The sequence below is a fragment of the Pinus tabuliformis genome, chromosome 4_1, assembly GCF_031772625.1.
Source record: "Pinus tabuliformis cultivar Carrire ecotype Pingquan chromosome 4_1, CPIR1, whole genome shotgun sequence".
Classification (NCBI taxonomy): domain Eukaryota; kingdom Viridiplantae; phylum Streptophyta; class Pinopsida; order Pinales; family Pinaceae; genus Pinus; species Pinus tabuliformis.
In genome coordinates, this window is record NC_142303.1 from 415,459,498 (window position 1) to 415,480,842 (window position 21,345).

Consider the following 21,345-nt stretch of genomic DNA (forward strand, 5'->3'; position numbering starts at 1 on the left):
AACATGTTAAGAATGATAATTTCCTGAGGCTTCCATATAATGGCAAGGTTTCTTATTTGTCCCTGAGTATCAATAAAATTTCTCTACAGTCTCTTCCTTATTTCCTTGTTAGTTTTCTAATTACATCACTTGAAGTTTTGTTTTCCTAAATCATCATGATTATGGGGTTTTTAGAGTACCAATTTTCTTAAAGGGGTCTGTATTTTATTTTGCAATTGAGGTTCTAATATTCCAATAGATATTTTTTATGTCGAGGGCATGTTGGAAGTGAAAAAAACTTCCATAATTGCTTTGATTCATCCTAAGTTGACCAACATATCTCCTAATCCTGATAGGATTTGTTTATTTCCCTTCCATTTTCCTTTTTCTTCCTTGTGGGGTTTAACAAGGCCCTTGATTGGCTTGGATTAAACTCCTAATGATCCTTTGTTACATTTCCCTGATGCCAATTTTAAGGTAGATTGGTGAGATTTGAAATATGCTCAGCTTCGTACCTTGACTTGATGTTTTGGGAGAGTCTGTGGGTATTTTCCTTCCCATTCTTTAGTGATTTATATAAGTTAGAGTGAATCTTAATCCATATCACCATTAAAATCTAAGGATTTATCTAGGCCACATTCTAGAGTAATTTGATGAAGGGGAGGGGGAGGCGAGAAAGCAAGGAAAGAGAGGAGTAGCTCTGAAGAGGATAGAGGAGGTGGATTTCAATCATGCATAATTATTTTAGGTGACAACGAGGTCAAGGGGGGATTAGGTGACTCTAAGGAGGAAAGTGGGTCAAAGCGATTGTTAGTGGAAGGTTTGTTCCTTAAGGGTTAGGATGCGAGAGAGGGATTTTAGGGTCCTTACACTTGCCTCTAGTTTTTACGAAGTCATCATCATTAGGAGAAGAGATAGAATCAAGGTTAGAATTTACAACGAAAAGAGGGTAGTTATAGTAAGGATGGTCATATTTGTGGAACCTTTAGCATCAAAGAGGGATATGCTCATAATGTAAGGTTTTCTTCCAGAGCTCATCCTAGTAATAAATATTTATTATTATTTTTTAATTAGATCTTTTTTTTTAGTATAATCCTATTAAATGCTATGTTAGCAACATCTCTCAGTAGCATAATGCAACATCTCTCACTAAATGAACTGTCTCAAAGGGGAATGTCAAGGGTCACCCCACCCTTTGCTATAAATAGTACCTCATAACTCATTGTAGAGGCTTTTGGTCAGCCAAGCTTCCGATAGGAATATCTTAGAGAAAGCTTTAACAGTATTGTGATGAGCCTTGGCTTCTCCACTGCGCAGAGCTAGTATATCTCTTTGGAGGAGCAGACGGTTGTGGCTGTAACATTCTGCTGTCAGAACTAGTGGTTGGACATTGATGTATTGTATGACTGGAACTTACACTTCTTAATATAACAAAGGAAACACATTTCATGCATATGTTGTATTGTATTTCAGCTATCTTGAGTACTCTAAATGATATATGTATTTGTTTGGTTATGCATGTATGTGTAGCTATTTCTGCATATGTATGTATGAATCTTTCTGAAATGTGTTGTTGGTTTAACCATCACTTTTGATTGCTAGCTAACTTGCCTTCCATGTTGTGATGCATCTTTGCTCGTGTGTTCCCTTCTTAACTCTGTGCTATCACAGGTTTCCAAGGGGCACACTCACCTCACCCTCCGTGTGTTAGAACCTCTCGTGCACCTTCCTTGACTTACCGCATAGGTCACACCCTTGCTACCAACAGGGACATCTTACTTGCCTCTGTGTGAAACCGCGGTCAAGGCATTACTGTACGACCCACTGCTGGGACTCCTACACCAAACGGTCTGAGGTCTAATTTGGACTTCTTACCGGGGAAATCCCCTGACATGTTGGCAGGTCTAACATCGTCAACATTTCTGGCACTAGAAGGAGGGCTAGATGACAAGTTATGTCCTCTCATCCTGTTTTGAACCTTTTCACATCTATCATGGAGTCTTGCACTCTCCTCCCTCCACGATGTTTTTCGCATGCCGAATCTATTACCATCACAAGGGAGTTTTTCAATCTCTTATCCACATACAGGTATGATGGTGAAGGCGAAGTGGCCTGGCCTGAGTTCTTACATGACTTCCTTGTCATGCTTCATGAGGAAGATGGATGTTCTGATGAACATGCCAGTCTGCTGCTTGCATACACACTTTGCGAATCTCCACATCGGTAGCTGTGCAACCTACTGGCTGACAACGTGCACTCACTTGAGCACTTATGTGATCTCATTGAAGACACTTTCTATCATTTTGATCCAGAAAATCTTGACCAAAAACTTTTACAACAATGAAAGGCTCCACATGAATCGCCTATGGATTTTTGACAGCGCTTTTGTGATTTACAATTTCAAGCTCCAAAGAGCCAGATGAATTTTTTCTATCTTTGGGATAGATTCAAGTATTGCCTTAAGAAATCTGCCCATCCCAAGAAGAAGTTTGAACTCAAGCCTCGCTCAACATTCTTCAGTGATGGAGCTACAAAATCACAGATGGACACGGTCACTGTCACAACTGATTGTCTGTTGTCCCCTCATCAAACAACTCCACCACTGCAAAGTGATGCGGGAGATCATGCTCACACATCTGTTCAGCTGCCACAACCTCCCAACATCACTCCGCTTAATTTTCGCGCAGATTTGGTTGTGATCCCATCGAGTTGTCATATGCACTTTGTACCACAACCTTCGTCTTCATACTCAGATGATCCTTCAAATGATACTATCTTGTGTTCTTCCATTCCGGGCTCTACACTTGTTGTGAATGAGGATCAAGCCATCGACGGAGTTGGTGTTGCGCAACCAACATGTGATGTCATTCATGAAGAGTATGACTGGGAGCTTGAGCATCAGCACTCGGTGAAGAATGACTCCCTTATGTCCGAGCCTTCTCCGTTCTTTCCTGACATATTTGGTGAAATTGCCATCCATGATTTCGCATGTGTATCTTCATCTACGGATGCACCCATTGTCGATCACTCGTAGGACACACCGGATGTCAGTCCATCATCCGACAACGAAGAGGATAAGTTATTCATTGAAAATCCAATTGAGATTTAGATTGAAAAGGGAGGATCTGGGTGAAATGGAAAATCTCTTCATCGTCCAAATGGTGGTAGGATATTAGAGAGTTGAGGTTTTTTATGGACATACCTGTGGCTTTTCCATATAAGGAGAGAGTCTTCAATAGTATGTTTATCTCCCATAGAGACCCATTGTAAAATATGAGATTGCCACCTACAAAGAGGAGGTGCATGATAGTTAGTGTCGGGGTAATGAGAGATCTCTGAAAGTCCCCGAGCAATTTCACCTTTGTCAAAAGACACCTTCTCTATTAAAAATTTATGGTGGACAAGTTTTTGACTCTAATCATAGTTTTAAAACTCCGACTCCGACTCCGACTCGGCCGAGGATCGACTCCGACTCCGACTCCGAAACGGTAATGACTCGGGCGGCTCGATTTCAATGACTTGGTCGTTGTAAAAAATACATTAAATATATATATTTTTTTATAAAAACACATAATTTTAAAGATTTTAAACATAATTTTAGAGATTTTCATTCATGTTTCCAAACACACAGTATTATAATATAGATGGAAGACAACATATGATCAAAGTAGGCTCATGAACCAATCCATTATATCAAAATGGTACCCAATGGCAATACATAGTCAACTGTCATACATGATCAAAGACTCAAAACAAAAAACACATAACCAAGGAGGCTAGAAATGGCCTCTACAACAAAAGTAAACTGTGACCAGACTCCAGTACTAGTACTACAGCTACTGGCTAGTAGCTACTGCCAAAGGAGCCAAGATCATGTCGATCAATCTCTGGATCATCATCAGAGTCAGACAGGGGGTCCATGGCTCCTCCTCATCATCATCATCTCCAACTGCAGTTGTAGAAGTGGTACCACTAGCAGGCTGTGCAACTGCAGCAGATGCAAGCTGAGATAGAGTAGATATGCGGCTGCGCTTCTGTCGTGGCTGAGCAGAGGAAGCACCTACAACTGGAGTCCTTGCTGGCTGTGAGACTGAGGCTGGTGGATTGGGATCTGCATTCAACTGAACAACATGTTCAAGTTCAATTGATGTCTCGATATCTAAATCTAAATCAAGATCCTCATCAAGATCAAACTCTGCTGGACGACTCTCCACTACCCAACCTGATGTTGGATCAATGTCTTCTAACACAATGGGATTTGAATCAGATCTTTTGTTCAACAAATGGTTTCGTCTGAACCAGAGGTTGTATTGGACATAAACTAGATCATTTAACCGTTTTTGATCCAAACGGCTTCTCTTCTTTGTGTTACTTGGGAGCAGGAGCGAAAATGGGAGCGGGAGCGACATTTTCAGAAGCTCCTGGTTTGGGAGCGAATCCCAGAGGAGTTCGACAACCAATGTCACTAACATCAAGGTACATAGAGGGATTGGTGCTCTTGATTAAATATGAGTTACATACCCTAATACATGACAAAATTCAATGGAAACATTGCAATCCTCCAATCCTGAAATCCTGAAAAACTGATAAGTCTGCTGGATTTTGAATGAAATCTAAAATTCTACTTTCTCCATATGAAATCCAATGAGGCTGAAACCACTCTCAAACATCCTGAGTCATTTCATGGTAATGTTAAAAATTTAAGTAAAAGGATGAAAATGAAGATTAAGGAGAATGTCACTTTTACTTTAAGAATTTAACATTACCATGAAATTTGAATAGAATATCAATAGTAGAGAGCATTTGAGTGTGTTAAATAGGGTTTGGGAGGGGGAATGGACCCCAAATGACATTTAGCAAATTAATATAACACCTTGGAGTCCAAACCATCAGAAATCACCTTAAAAATCCATTAAAAAAATATTAAATCGTTGTTTAACGTGTTCTAGGCCGGCTTTTTGTGACTCGGCCGAGTCATAACGGAAACGGCCAAGTTGGCCGAGTCAGCCATGACTCGGCTGAGTCATGGCTGACTCGGCCAAACGTACTGTTTCAAAGGCCGAGTCATGGCTGAGGGTATCGGCTCGGATCAACTCGGTCGTTTCGGTATCGAAATGGCCGTTTTTTAAAACAATGACTCTAATCTTTACAATGATGACCAATTGTAATTTATCATATTAAATTAAAAAGCAACTCTCTCTCTCTATATATATATATGTGTGTGTGTGTGTGTGTGTGTGTTATATTTCATATCGAAATATACATCATGCAAAGTATATTTGCATAAAGCTTCAAAAGATCAAGAAAGATTAATCTACACAAAACAAAAAGGTCCTCAATTCTCCATCATCATTTTAACTCATAATATCATCATATTTCTAATGCTACTACCTCCAAGGCCTATCCCTTAAAGTACTCGTGGATTTCCAAAACTGCCTAAAAATCATGAACTACCAATCAACCAGAGTGTTCAACTCTCTGTAAATGTGATGAGAGTTGAACCATTCTCATCTCTTGATTTCACTTTCAATCTAAAAAAAATATGGAGCGAAAATTCCAGCCTTTCTATTTATCCAGTCCACAAATAGTTATAAGTCCTCCAGATGTGGAGTTTTTTGCCTCGTAAAAGTTTGCAGTCTATACCAAAACATACAAAACATAAAATTTAATTAAATTATTAAATCCTCTCCCCACACATATACGTCTATAATTTTTATATTAAAATAAATATTATTAAATTTTCCTTAAAATATATAATTTACTTTTACAATTTCAAAATTTACTATCACAATTTCAAATATATCATTTAAATTTTTTTTATTTTCAACCTTACTAAAATATATCATTTAAAAAACACTTATTTTTTACCTTCATAAAATATATTATTTAAAAAGCACATATTTTTAATCTTAATAAATCCCAATAATATAAAGTTAATATTATTTATATATCATAAATTTTAATTTCATTCAATTTTGAATAAATTCTATATGTTATCTAAACTTATTATGATTTACATGTAAGGATTCCATTAAATTAATAATAAAAAAACCATGTAGTTAAATATGTTTGTTTTGTCATATTTTTTAAAAAGCGGGAGCGGAGCGGAGCTGGAGCGTGAAGACCTAGGACTACTGCGTGCAGCTGCAGCGCCGCCGCCTCGGCCTGGGCCGCGAGGCCTGCTATCCGGGCCCTGGCTCCAGCCATGGCCCAAACAGATCCTTCCCTTGGGGATGCGGAGAAAGCTTTTTCTGATCTGGTAAAGTCTCTGCCCCCTGCTCGACCGAAATCAACAACTTCAAAATTTGTTAAGAAGCTGGATATTCTCCAAGAAGTTCAGCTGCCTCCATCTCTTCCTCGAATGGCAGCTCTATCACTAGCAGAAAAAGGTCTCATAGGACAGTTTACAGGCTTATGGCCTTCACCAAGAACAGTCCAACGATGGGTGGAAAGGAACTGGTCCGATAAAATACAAGGAAAGATTTCAATTCGCTTCTGTGGCAAAGGTTACTATACCTTTCATTTTGAAACCAAGGCAGATAAGGACCTGATATTCAGGAATGGGCCCTATTTTATGGACTCTCGAGGGCTATATCTAAACAAGTGGACCCCTGATTTCGATCCTGAGCTAGACATCCCTAATGCGGTTCCGGTATGGGTCCGTCTTCCCCATTTGCCCTTGCATTGTTGGGGAGATGAATCGGTCAAAGCAATCGGGAACGCAGTAGGCAAATACATTGACAGAAGCGAGCCCAAAGACAACATGCAAGCCTGTGCAAGGATCTGTGTAGAAGTGGACCTCGGAAAAGGACTGCCGGAAGCCATCAAGCTGAAGGTGGATGAATGGAGCCACATACAACAGTTAGACTACGAGCAAATACCCTTTAAATGCAAGGTATGTCATGAATACGGTCATTTTGCTAATAGATGCACTAAAGTAACCAATTTGGAAACTGAAGACCAAGGAGGACAATGGGAAACTGTGAAAAAAAAGAAAGCAGCACCTCCGTCCAAATCAGAACCATCCTCTGAACATCCGGGCTCTTCCTCCCTCCGCCCCAATTCTCCCCCTCCCAAACCCTCGGGCCCTTCCCAAGAACCCTCCTTCCCCTCATCCTCCAACCCTTTCCTTATTTTATCTTCTGATGATCCTCAATCTGACCAGCCCTCCTTTGAATTGTCTGATCCACCCTTGATTACCTCGATTCTCTCTCAGCCTTCCTCTGACCCTCCCACTCCCAAAACCACTAGAAGTTCTTCAAAAGATATGGGCGCTTCAAGTGACCTCCACAAGAAGCTTGGACCAGGAAGAAAGTCAGCCAAACAGCATCGGGAAGAAAGCACGCAAAAGGATATTGCCCTTGGGATCCAAACCCCTATGGACTCCTTCATGACAGGATCCCAAGAAAAAGAAACAGCAGGAAAAGACCATGAGAGGCGAGCACCTCCTCGCTCGAATGCCCCATGATGAAGCTCTTATCTTGGAACAGTAGGGGCATGGGGCACCCCTCCAAATTAGCTGCCTTACGAGATCTTCTACAAATAGAAAGACCTGAAATTATTCTGATACAAGAAACCAAACAAAGTCAAAGCGAAATGCAGAAAATTGTAGATGCCCAAAAAAACTTCTCAGGGGCCAGTAGCAACTCCAGAGGAGCATCTGGAGGAATCACAACCATGTGGAATAATCAACACTGGGATTGCAAGTCATCCTTCCTCAATCAAAACTGGTTAAGGACCAATCTAAGTAACAAAGAAGAGAGCTGTGACCTCATCATTTACAATGTCTACATCCCCAATCATTATCGAGAAAAGGAACAGTGTTGGAAGGATCTGAAAGAAGATATAGATAACGAGCAGAACCCAAATGTCATACTAGCTGGAGACTTCAACTTAGTCCTCCACGCGAATGAGAAAAGAGGGGGCAATTTCACCTTCGACCCCTTCAGAAGTCAGATGGAAGGGATAATGTCCGAACATGAATTGATGGATATTATTCCAAAAAATCGAAAATACACCTGGAATAATAGAAGGTTGGGACTAGGCAATATCATGGAACGATTGGATAGAATTCTGGTTAATGTCTCCCTCCTTTCCTCCTTTGCTGCTGGTCACACAAAAATTCTCAGTGCTACGGCTTCAGACCACTTCCCCATCCTCTTTACGTTGGACTCCCATTCTCAGCTGGGACCAATCCCGTTCAGGTATAATCCTCTGTGGCGAGACAATGCTGAGGCTGAAGCTATCATAGAAGCAACCTGGAAACATCATGTAGAAGGCTCTCCTAGCCATATATGGGAAACAAAAATCAGAAGCACAAGAAAAGCCCTCAAAGACTGGGCAAAAGTCAGCTATCAAGAGCCAGAAAAGATTAAAAAAAAATACAGCAGGACTTGGAGGAAATCCAAAAACAAATTGAAGATCAAGGGTTCACCCACCAGCTAAAAAGCAAGGAATGGGAAACACAAGGGCAGCTAATGCACATCAAGAGAGCGGAAGAAATCAAGTGGAGAATTAAACCAAGACAACTATGGCTGAAAGAAGGAGACAAAAACACGGCTTACTTCCACAAGCAAGCCACAGTCAGAAAGGTAAGAAACAATGTAAATGCTATTACGGACAGTCAAGGCAGCCAACATAACGACCAAGAATCCATCAAAAGAGCTGCCTCCCTTCACTACAAAAGCCTCCTCACGGAAAATCAAGAAGAAACTGACTATGCTGCGCTGTTACAGCATCTTCCGAAAGGCATTTCTCAAGAGGCGAATGACAGTCTAAACCGAGAAATAACGGAGGAGGAAATCAGAAAAGCTATCTGGACCCTGCAACCGGACAAGTCTCCAGGCCCAGATGGTTTCCCAATCAATTTTTACAGGGATCATTGGCATCTGATAAGAAAAGACCTTGTAAAGATGTTGAGGGGAATTCAAAAAAAAGGGAAAATGGGGGGTTTCACAAATTCAACCTTCCTCGCCCTCATTCCCAAGGAAAATCGTCCCACTTCCTTCTCCAGGTTTCGACCAATTTCATTGTGTAACTCCTCTTATAAGATTTTCACGAAAATCATAGCTTCTAGACTCCAACCCCTTCTTCCATCCCTTATCTATGAAAATCAAGGGGGCTTCATATATAATAGGCAAATTCATGACACAATTACCTTGGTCCAAGAAGCCATTCATTCCAGCACTTCTAGGCAAGAGAAAGGTTTTGTCCTCAAGCTCGACTTAGCCAATGCATTTGACCGGGTAAGACACTCCTTCTTGTTCGCTGTCTTGAGGAAAATGGGATTCGATTCTGCCTTTATTAGTACCATTGCCGCTTGCATTTCAGGCCCTTGGATTTCGCCTCTGATTAATGGGCGCCCTTGTGATGCTTTCCAATCCTCCCGAGGGTTAAGGCAAGGCTGCCCTCTCTCCCCTTATCTCTTTATTCTTATGGCTGAATCCTTTAGCAGTGCTCTAGATCACAACAGAAGAGTTGGCCTCATCTCCGGCATCAAATTCGGGAACGGAGTCAAGAACATCAACCACTCCCAATTTGCTGATGACACTCTGCTAATTGGAGGAGCATCCACTACCATTGCAAGGCGCTTCAAGATTCTCCTCGATCAATTTATGGAGTACTCAGGGGGAGAGGTCAACTTTCAAAAAAGTTGCATCTATGGCTGGAATATTTCCAACCAAACTGCTCACAGCATCGCCAACATCTTTGGAGTTGCCTACAAAGCAAACTGGGATCATTTCACCTACCTTGGGATGCCGGTCACCCTGGGACCATTAAAAGCTGCTACTTGGAATGAAATAATAGACAAAGTCAAGAGGAAGATCCAGCAATGGGGAACTCAATGGCTCAATCTAGCAGGCAGAATAATTCTACTCAAATCAGGTATATCCTCTTTACCTCTATACCGATTTACTCTTTATCAAGCTCCTGCTACATTTCATCATAAGCTGGAAATCGCCCTCCGAAATTTCTTATGGCAAGGAGGGAAAAAAGAAAAAAATAGATTTAATTTGGTCAGTTGGAAAAGTGTAATCCAATCTCAGGACAGAGGTGGTCTGGGAATTAGAGCCCCCAAAATCCTAAATTTGGCATTTGGGATCAAAATGGCCTGGAGGTTAATCAATGAGCCAAAAGCCTGGTGGAAACAGGTCATAGAAAGCAAATACCTCAACGGCAAAAGGCAAAGACTTCTTGAAATAGACATTCCCAACAGAGATTCCACCAAAATTTGGCATCTCTGCAAGAAAGCAATCCCCTTCCTCAATCAAAACACCTCAAAGATCCCTGGAGGAGGGGACAGCATCAACTATGCTACTGACAAGATAATGTGTCTTCAACCTCTAAACACAATAGAAGAAGCCATCCCTTTTATACTCCATCTCAATAGTAAAGGCATCCAGAGGCTAGACCAAATATCGAAATGGGATGTAGATACAGGAGCCTCGACTAATTGGGAATTTCCAGCCACTCCATCAGCTCTAGAAGCAAGCCTCAAAGCCCTCCAAAAAAATCTTCAGAACAGAGCCCCCATAAAAAAAGGAGCAGCAGACGGATTTCGATGGGATCCCACAGGTTCAAGCTACACCATCAAGTCTGGTTATCACTATATCTGTAATAGCACTTATCAGATTCCCATTTGGAACCAATGGAGGATAATCTGGAAATCCGAGGCCATCCCCAAAATCAAATTCTTCACCTGGCTGTTGCTAAAAGGCAAAGTCCTCACATCTGAAAACTTAGGAAAGAGAGGGATCAACGGTCCCTCAAGATGCCCCAACTGCTGCTCAGCAGAGGAAACAATTCAACATTTGTTCCTTGACTGCCCCTTCGCCAAGAGATGCTGGATCAATTTGTCCAACTTGGGCAATATAAAATGGCAACCCCAACAGAACATTTCAGAGACAATACATGAATGGAGAAAGAACTGCCCATGGAAAGACAAGAGGAGTAAGATTGTTAAAAGAATTTGGGCTATCATTCCTCATAACCTACTCTGGAAAATTTGGCTCACAAGAAACAAAAAGATCTTCCAAAACAAAGAGAGCAATGTTCGAACGACATGCAATAAAGCCCACACCTTGGCGCAAGAGACAATAGCAGCAAAGTATAAAGGAAAAATCCAAGCAGCAGATTACTCAGTGGAAGAAAGATCAGTTATCAGGCACATAATAGACCGACCAGGTCAACATCAGGATACTCAGAGAACTGATAGACAGCAGCAAGCACAAACCAGGGAGTGGGAAATCAGACTCCCAATTCAGGATTACAAGATGTGGATTCAGAGCAGTAACTGTCCAACTCTATACTTCGATGGTGCATCAAAGTCCAACCCAGGACCAGCAGGAGCGGAAGGAGTTATATTAAATGAGTCAGGGGATGAAATCTGCAGTTATGAATGGAGCTTGGGAAGAAAAACAAACAACAATGCAGAGGCATTAGCCCTTTATCAAGGTCTAATACAATTAAAAAATATGGGTATCAGAAAGGCATTAGTTTTTGGGGACTCTACAATAATTATTCGCCTCATGAACTACAAACAGCGATCTCCCAACAGTAACCTCCAGCAACACATTGAGCGCATCAAACTCCTCCTCAATCATTTTGAAAACATCAAATTCTATCACCTTCTTCGCACGCTAAATACGAAAGCAGACAAGTGCGCGAATAATGCAGTGGGAAAGCAGGAAGGTGTGTTAAGGCACAACAATAGAGAAACTTTTCAACCCCTGCCATGACTCAGAAAAATCCTGGTACTGCCCAGTTTCGCTTGTTCATCAAGTGTGCGAAGGGCATGGTCTCCACAGTCGCAGAACAAACTGCAGAAAGTGTATTATGCACAACCAGTCAAATCCGAACCTCGATAGAGGTAATCACCTGTCATCAAGGAAAAACAACTCAATTCAGCGCCGACACAAGACTTGAAAATACAGTAAACGGAGATTGTCTGAAAGATTTGGGGCAGAACCTCACCATTCCCGTGATTCCGACTCCAGTTTGGCATTCTACCCATTGTTTGATCCAATCCATAAATGCGAGCATCAGCAAACAAAGCGTTGCCTATCGCGATCAAGAGACTGTGCAGCAACATCTGTTTGAAGCAGGCGTTTTTACTCAGAGTCTCAGAAGGAACAATCCTCTGGTATCGCCTCACTTTATTCTGTCTAGTTTCATTCTAACTACTGTTGTGGTGATCTACAGGAACGCTCAAGTTTGTCTCTGCAGGGCGTCTCGTCTAGCTGCTCCTCCATCTTTTCATTCTGCGCCCACCTCTCATCGTCTCTGTCCGGCGTTCACAGTTCTTCCCTTCTCATTCTTTCTCTGTCTCTATTCCTCTCCCACCGTCCGTCTCTACAGCGAGCTCTCTCCAACTCCCTCCACTCTCCTTTTCTCCGCCCTCACCTCTGATTTTCCCTTCTGCCCCATCTGCCTCTCTCCCTTCAGACCTCTGGTCCATTTCCCCTCAGGTTCGTGCAATAAGCCCCCGCCCAATCTCCCATCTGTATCTGTTGCTCTGAAAGCGGGATACTCTGTTTCTCCCGACAGCGTCTCCAGATCTTATCATCAAGTCAGAGCTTACAATAACGCTCTTAACTCTCCCGCCCACTTGACTTCTGTTTTCACCTACTGATCCAGGTATACCAACCCATTTGGACCCTCACAACTGTCTCTTTCAGTATTTTCAGTTTCCTTAATTGTAGCACAACTTACTATTTTTAGCAGTTTTTCGGGTCCTGAACTTCCGGAGCCGTTTTGAGGCCCTAAACGACGTTTTTTGGGAAATCTGGGGGCAACATGGGTCCAAGGACCGATGTTGCCCTTCCCAAAGTGGTAGTGCTCGGATAGATCTTTCTAACGAGCTATTGTACGCGTCAAACGGAGATCGTATGCCAAAGTTACGACCCCGGGAAATTGATGTACCAATTTACCCAAACGGGGCCCACAATTTGGCGTTTCATCTTCTTGGGTTAGGTTTCGAGATGTGAAGGGTTTTCCATTGTTTCTCAACAATAAATAGGCCTTCGAGCCTCATTGTAATACAGTTCGGAACAGTTCAGAGGCATGTAGCCGCACATCTCTTCTCAGAGATAAGCTACCATCGCCCTAGCTGGTTTATTTCCATTTCTGGTTGTAAGCATATTTCAGTATTTTCCATTAATGAAATGAAGTATTATTTCCGCTGCATCTCTGTATTTATGGTTATCGCATCTTTGTGTATATGGTTATCTCTGTAATTTGTTGCGTTCCTGTTTAAATCCGGATCAGTGGTATCAGAGCGGTCTGCTTTTTCTCTGTTTTTCTTTGCATGTCCCCAACGAGGTCGGGATATAAGGAGTTAGGGCTTGAACTGGTCGAACCTTTGCAAGACCAGCCTCGAAAATCCCGACGGCCTCCCATGGCGGATGAGAAGAAAGACGAGGGGGCAGGAGATCCTATCAAAATCTTGCTCGAAGAAGCGCTCGAGCGGCAAAGGAATGCGATGATGGATAGCTTTGCGCAGATCCTTCAGCGGCTACCCAGAGGTGACGCATCGGCTTCCAACAGCGACTCTGGAAACGCCACACCCTTCAAGGTACAAGTTAATTTTGAAATCCCCATATTCGAGGGTCAAATAGACGCAGATGCCGTAGATAAATGGTTAAATCTGCTAGATGGGTATTTTTCTGTTCATGAATTTTCAAGTCGGGAAAAGATTATTTTCGCTCTTCTCAAAGCAGCCCCCCACGTCAAGGACTGGTGGGAAACCTACTGCGAGCAGAAGGATGAAAGTACAGGCTCACTGTTTTCAGCTGCACCCACTTGGAATGACTTCCGGGATGCCATCAAGGAGCAGTATTACCCTGTCGGAACCTATGAGGACAAATACATCAAATGGACCACACTGCGGCAGGGACGAGACCAAGATGTGCCGGAGTTCACAAACATTTTTCATACCCTTCGCACACAGTTGGGTATCAAAGATTCGGAGCTGCATCTAGTACTCAAATACCGCGGCTGCCTACACAGATACATCCAGGAAGAGATGGGGTTCTTGAACATCCCCTCACTCGGCACAGCATACCGATACGCTGTCAAAATCGAGCAAAAGTTCAAACAGAAGAAGCGAGACTTTGGATCTGCAAATCCGAAGCCCAAAGGACAAAGCCAAGGCGGGGTGACCCAAGACAACCCGTCGAAGCCGCAAGAAAAGAACAACACCACGAAGCCGAAGAAGGACACAGGAAAGTGGTGTGAGTTCCACAAGAGTCCCACTCATAACACAAGTGAGTGTCGGACCAAGCAGTCGTTGGTGGCCGAGTTGAAGGCTTCCGAATCAGATGCATGTTCCGACCCTGAGCCAGAACTCGACAAGGGGAATGGCAAAGGGAAGCAGATCATTGATGCGGATCCTAGTGCCACTGTTGCCACTGCCAAGATCAGGAAAAATGAGCCCGAAGATCCAGAGGAGGGGGAGCGTCTTTTCCACTCACAGATGTGGGTGAAGGGTTCATCGCTGCGATTCATTGTCGACAGTGGTAGCCAAAAGAACCTGGTTTCAGCAGAGGTCGTGAAGCGGTTGGGCCTACCGACTACACCGCACCCGCAGCCCTACAATATCGGGTGGCTTCACGAAGGACGAGATCTGAAAGTTCGCCAGCAGTGCCGCCTTCCCTACAGCATCAAGCCCTTCACCGACGAGGTATTATGTGATGTTACACCTCTGGATGTTTGCGATGTATTATTAGGCCAGCCATACTTGTGGAGGCGACATGCTGTGTATGAGTCAAGGCCTCGTGCTGTCATTATTTCTTTGAATAATTCATTATACAGGATACCGGAGGTAGCCCCACCTACCGCCACATCTTTGATCACTACCAAGAAAGGCAGCAAGCTCATATCACAGACCAGGAAATTCATCTGTCTGGTTCACTCCCAAAATAGGGGGAAGATCGTTGCTACATCCATGACCCCTGCAAAGGGTTCCTCCACGCAGCAGCAGCAGCAAAGGGATACGGTCATGAGAAAACACAGGAACAACTTTTCCTCACCCACATGGGTACCACACAAGTTTCAGGTGGGCAACAAAGTCTGGTTGCATCGACAGAAAGAACGCCTTACCAGAACCCATCAGAAGCTCAGATCACTCCAACATGGTCCTTACAGCAGTACCAAGGCTATGGGGAACAATGCTTTGGAGCACATCCTTCCTCCATTCCTTCGCCTGCACCAAATGTTCAATGTGGACTATCGTCGACCATGCTTCCCACCATTTCTGGACACATCAGAGATTGCAGAACAGCTCACCAGAGAACCAACTCAGCAGAAGCTTCCTCATCTCAGGGAGGAACTCAACGCAATGGGGACCATTGCTTCCTAAGGGGGGAGGAATGATCCAGGTGGATGTTGGTGGCCACCCACCAACCCATTTGGACCCTCACAACTGTCTCTTTCAGTATTTTCAGTTTCCTTAATTGTAGCACAACTTACTATTTTTAGCAGTTTTTCGGGTCCTGAACTTCCGGAGCCGTTTTGAGGCCCTAAACGACGTTTTTTGGGAAATCTGGGGGCAACATGGGTCCATGGACCCATGTTGCCCTTCCCAAAGTGGTAGTGCTCGGATAGATCTTTCTAACGAGCTATTGTACGCGTCAAACGGAGATCGTATGCCAAAGTTACGACCCCGGGAAATTGATGTACCAATTTACCCAAACGAGGCCCACAATTTGGCGTTTCATCTTCTTGGGTTAGGTTTCGAGATGTGAAGGGTTTTCCATTGTTTCTCAACAATAAATAGGCCTTCGAGCCTCATTGTAATACAGTTCGGAACAGTTCAGAGGCATGTAGCCGCACATCTCTTCTCAGAGATAAGCTACCATCGCCCTAGCTGGTTTATTTCCATTTCTGGTTGTAAGCATATTTCAGTATTTTCCATTAATGAAATGAAGTATTATTTCCGCTGCATCTCTGTATTTATGGTTATCGCATCTTTGTGTATATGGTTATCTCTGTAATTTGTTGCGTTCCTGTTTAAATCCGGATCACCTACCTCCTCAACCGCATCATTCTCCCTTCAATGACGCGCAATGAGGATTGTTTTCACTGTGCTGATCTGCAAGCTGAGTTAGAAGAAATAAGGACTCAGCAGTCAATTGTTAGATGAAAAGCAAAGTCTATTGGATGCAAGATTAGAAGAGCACGATAGGCGTCTTGACGAGCAAAGCAGGAGACTCTTTGATCAGGACCGCATTAACACTGAAAAGTATAAAGCAGAAATCCAGCTTTTTATGCATAAGGCTGCCTCCCTCCAAGAGCAATTCAGGCAGCTCACAAACCGCTGCGCCCATGCCGAAGAATCAATTTCCATTCTGAAATTCATGATGGAAAAGAACGCCATTGCCACCAGCTCCTCCACCGTCAAACAAGAAGCTAAAGATGACAAGCCAGAGGAATCAACGGAGGAATCCAACACATCATGATTGACTGAATGAATTTCAAATGTATCTTTTTGTTATTCTCCTTTATTAGAATCTATACTAGTGCTGTCTTTAATAGTAGCAAAAAAAGCAATCTAAGGACCAAGGGGGTAGCCACTTTTTGTAAACCCCTTGCTCCTTCTCAGTCTACGCAATCTATGTACCAGAGGATTCGAAATCCTTGTTTTTTTTCAGAATATAATATATAGCAACCGACCATTTCAAAAAAAATAAAAATAAAAATATGTTTGTTTTGTTTCTTTTTCATTGAAGAAATAACCTCATTAGGAGTAGTTTGTAAAAATGAAATTTTCACTTTATTAAATATACTAAAATTTTAATTTTAATTTAAATATTAATTTCTTTTAATAAAATATGTTTTTAATTTTTATATTTAAATATTAATTTATATTTAATGAAATATATTTTTAAATTTTATAATTTAATAGTTAAATAATTATGTTAACACAGCAAGAAAATTTATCATAATTTAGCTATCAAATGAGTGATGAGGAAAATCATAGTTAACTACTATTTGGGAATGGAAACATCATCATTATTGTTATTTAAGGAAAACCATGTTACTTGAAAGGCTTTCACTCTTACTAGATGCCTTTAAATCATGGATTGTTAACTTATTTTCTTACATCCAAGGCAAATAATCTCTTAGCTAAGTAAAAAAAAAAATCATACTCCACAGCGTAATAAAATATTTTTCTATTACACACAAGTATGAATGACTAATGCTATAGTCTTGATAATTTACACTTTATCAACATATACACAACACAATATATATAATACACATGAATAGATAATGGCTAATGCATGCATGAAAGGCTTTATATACAACACATACCCATCATATTAACTCATCATATTAACTCCTAATTTTTACACAAAATCAAAGTCGTGTTCGACCATCTTGTGAACTCTTTGGCTCCAATTTTGCAGTTGAACGAGGCTATTTGAAACCTCTACAAACATTGCTCACCCGAATTTTAGGGCGATCTATCTGCCGGAAGACTTATAATGACAAAAATACAAAAGATGAATGGAAAACGAAAATGAGATTACGTATTGTTTTTAAAATGAAAACTAATAACCAATTACATATTGTTGGGTTATTACATCTTGTTTTTAAAATCAAAACTACCCAGTAAAGTAAAAGCAAAAACAATGAAATTTTTGAAGTAATTATTTATAGCGTTATCGAGCTCACTCCCAGCCTGCTATCATACAAAAATAATTTAAACTACGTCAGAATACAGTGAGGGAGGAAACAAATAAAAGCGTTTCCAAAGAAAGTGCGAATTCACTGGGGAAAACGAGGGCAGAGCGTCTTTGAAAACCACGAGTCCATTGCACACATTCATTCCTGTTGAACTCAGCAAAGACTTTCACATAAAATTTAAAAGCAATGACACACCGTTCAAACATTTAAAAGCAATCTCATTGGAAAAATCAAAGATCCTCCTCCATTGCGGGGCTTGTATAGCTCTTGACTTATACCGAACAGAAATGTTATAATAAGTTTGTATGGCAAACAGTTCAGGTTTGCCTTTTTTTTTTTTACAGTTCTGGCTCTCTCAGCTTTCTCCTATTTTTTGAGTTACAGGTTACCAATAGTTTTGGTAATTTTGACGTTTTGCTAACTGAGAGGTGAAAATTTCATGGACAATTCCATGAAATTTTCACTGTTTGACTAGAAAAAAGTCAAAATCTAAACAGAAAATGCGAAATTTGCACTATTTGACTAGAAATATGTCAAAATCTAAACAGAAAATGCGAACTCTGTAGGCTTCCAACTGCGCACGACTTCCTGTTCGCCAAGGGAAGGGTTATCCCTCCGAGTGGGTTTCAGGTTATCTCTGCAAAGAGCTTTTACGTATTCTCTTCGCTCTGCGCTGCTGCTGGGATTCTTGCAGATCTTAAATATTGAATCCGCCGAAGAACCCAATTGTAGTAACTCTAAACTAAATGCATATCTTCAACCTTGTTGCTTCAGCTGTGAATTAAACACCGTCGGTGCTGCTCACCTCATTTCCAAGATTCAAACTTAAAATTCAACGTATCGCCGTATAGTATACCCTAGCATATTCCTACAGTATGGTGGTGGCGGTGACACTGGAGGTGGCTGGAAAAGGTCGGTTGGGTAGTTGGCCGGAATAAGGCTCTTTTTGGATGATCGGAATTTTTAAAAGTCTCATTATAGACTACTCCAGAAACAACTATATCTACTGTTTAATCGATTGTTTCCTCTACTAGGGAGGCCGAAACAACGCTTCTTGCTGCTGCTTAACTAACCGAATCCGCATCACAGAAAAGAGATTATGTCAGCCTCAACTGCCTCCCCATCCCCAAGGAGATTTAAAGTCATAGAAACTATTCCCAGACACCAAATAGAAAATTTTCCTAAACAGTGTATCTTAATGTTTATTATTAACTATTTATGACTCAGGCACACCCACACAACACATCTCACAGAGGAGAAAAAAGCCCCACAAACACGACTATTCATGTGCAACTGGACAATCACTATGTTAATAGGAAGGCCACTGCCTCTTTTGACACCCCATTAGCATAAAGATCATGTTATATTGTGACTCGTATACAGCGGGAGACCAAACCTCACAGCCGACAAATAAAATATGAATTTCCCATACCTTGATGAACAGTTTTAAAAGCCTTTGTAAAAGCCTTTGTAAATATATAAACTAAATGAGAAGCCATTTCTCACTGTTCATTAACTTAAACGAAAATTTAGTCAATTTATTCATTAAATCAAATTTACAGAAAATTCTCAAAGACAAATGAGACTACAATTGATTAAATTCTCTATTACATTTACAGAAAATTTTAAAAGACAAATGAGACTAAATTTGACTAAACTATCTATCTTTTATTATTTCTTAAAAATATTCAGTAACTTAAAAACCTAGCGTGCTTAGTTCTTTCATAAGAATAGGCAATCAGTAGAAAAATTCTCTTACAGCTATTATCTGGATCTCACACATTCATTGGTCTGGCTGGACACGAGAATCGAAAGAATACATAAAAGATTTCTATGGAATTGAATTAAATTGAACGCGCAGAAAAGGTACAGGTATAGTTGTCTGTGAGATATCCACCTGATTCTTTGGAAGGCGGCAACATTTTCTCGAAGAGTCCATTCATCCTCAGCACCTCCGGCATAGAAATCATATATCATCTTGGGGAGGACATTCCTTGCTAGCGCACTGAATTCATTCACATTTACAGGCTCAGCAGCCATTGTTTCCCTACTGTGATAATATCTTATGTGATGTTTAATCCAGACTGAATATATTGTTGTCCAAATCTGCAATTATCTTGCCAGTAGAGATTTTCTTGATTTATTGCAAGATGCCCTGTGCAACTTATATGTGCTGCAGCCTGCACGCCCGCTCGCCCGATCGTCATAATATTTGGTCTCCAGTCAGACGTGATGGATTTGGTCTCTGTAATATTTAAATTTTGTCGGTATATTGTCAATAATGTCGGCTAATGCACGTTGGAAATAGGAAAAGCCAATAATGTCGAACTGAGTACATGTTCTTCCAATGGGGAGGCTGGGTGACGCTTTTGTCACACCATATATATGATGAGGTTGACACGTAATTAGCATAACTTCGAAAATTCGAATATAATGGGAATTCCGTGGCTATATGACAAAAGAAGCCGCCTTTTTTTAATATTTTTTTTGAGATTTTGAAAACAAAGTTCAATTATTTTTTTAGTCCAGAGTATATTTTCAGAGTTTGAAAAGGAAATGCATATTTTCACTTCATAAAATTTGTGCTTTTTTTATTTGAGATTTTGACCAGAAAATACATTTTAAAGTTAATTATTTTTTAGTTTCGAATATTTTTTCACATTTTGAAAAGGCAATGGATATTTTTATTTTTTATAAAATTTGTGATTTTTTTTATTCCAAACAAAGGTTTTAGGATTTTTTGAGATTTTTAAAAGAAAAATATATTTTTGAAAATTTTGAAGAAAAGGTTGCTTTTTATTTTTATGAATGTGAAATGGTTGCTTTTTATTTTTATGAATGTGAAATGGTGTTTGAAGTTGTTTTTTTTATTTTTTAGGTTTATATGATATTAAAATGTTTTATAGGTTAATATATGTGTTTATATAGTATATTGAATTTTTTATTTTTTTAGTTTTTTCAATTTGGTTACGTGGTTTTTAGTAAAAATGTAATTTTTACTTATTCAAATCGCATATTTCAGTGTTTAAAAAAAATATGATTCATTTAAATTATATATTTTTAACGCTTAATATATGTTGATCTAATCCTACACAAAATTGGTTTAAAAAGGTGATTCAGAGAAGTTTAAAAAAATCAAGTTTTTAGAATAAGCTAAAGTGTGATTCTACTTACTTGAGCATTTGAGCAAACTAAATTGTTATTATAAGGTATTTAAATAATAAGTATAATTATAAGATAAGCTTTAAATTGATGGAAATTTTCATAACTTGATTTGTTTTGTTAATTTTATTTTGATTAACTATATAAATTAATCATATTTTTGTACTAAGAGTAACAAGGTATATTTACATAATTGTTGATGTCTTGTAATGTCAATGAAAGAGACCATGTATTATTGTTCCTAAATGTTGGTTAAAAAACAAATTAAGATTTATTCTCATTGTTATGATAAACACTCTAATGTCCACAATGTTAGTAATTTTACTAAGCAAATAAATCTAATATTGTATAAATCTTTGGGTTCCAAGATCTTTCAAGGTTTCTCTAATAAGATGCATCAACATCTTTCAAGGCTTCTCTAATAAGATGCATCAGCATTGTAGTGATTCAAAAAAACATTGATATAAGATTTATCCTTTACCATAAATTTACCTTTAAAAATTACCAAATTTGCAT

General features: G+C 40.3%; 1 protein-coding gene across 1 annotated transcript in view; it reads right to left on the minus strand.

Annotated features, from left to right (window-relative positions):
- The window catches only part of LOC149176074 (peroxisomal (S)-2-hydroxyacid oxidase GLO4-like), a 394,542-nt gene extending 374,648 nt beyond the window's left edge, over nucleotides 1-19,894 (minus strand). The window contains exon 1 of the mRNA XM_089419844.1: nucleotides 19,565-19,894. Coding sequence (XP_089275970.1) covers nucleotides 19,565-19,707 — 143 coding nt within the window. The 5' untranslated portion in view covers nucleotides 19,708-19,894. The remainder of the gene's footprint in view (nucleotides 1-19,564) is intronic.
- Nucleotides 19,895-21,345: the final 1,451 nt, after the last annotated feature.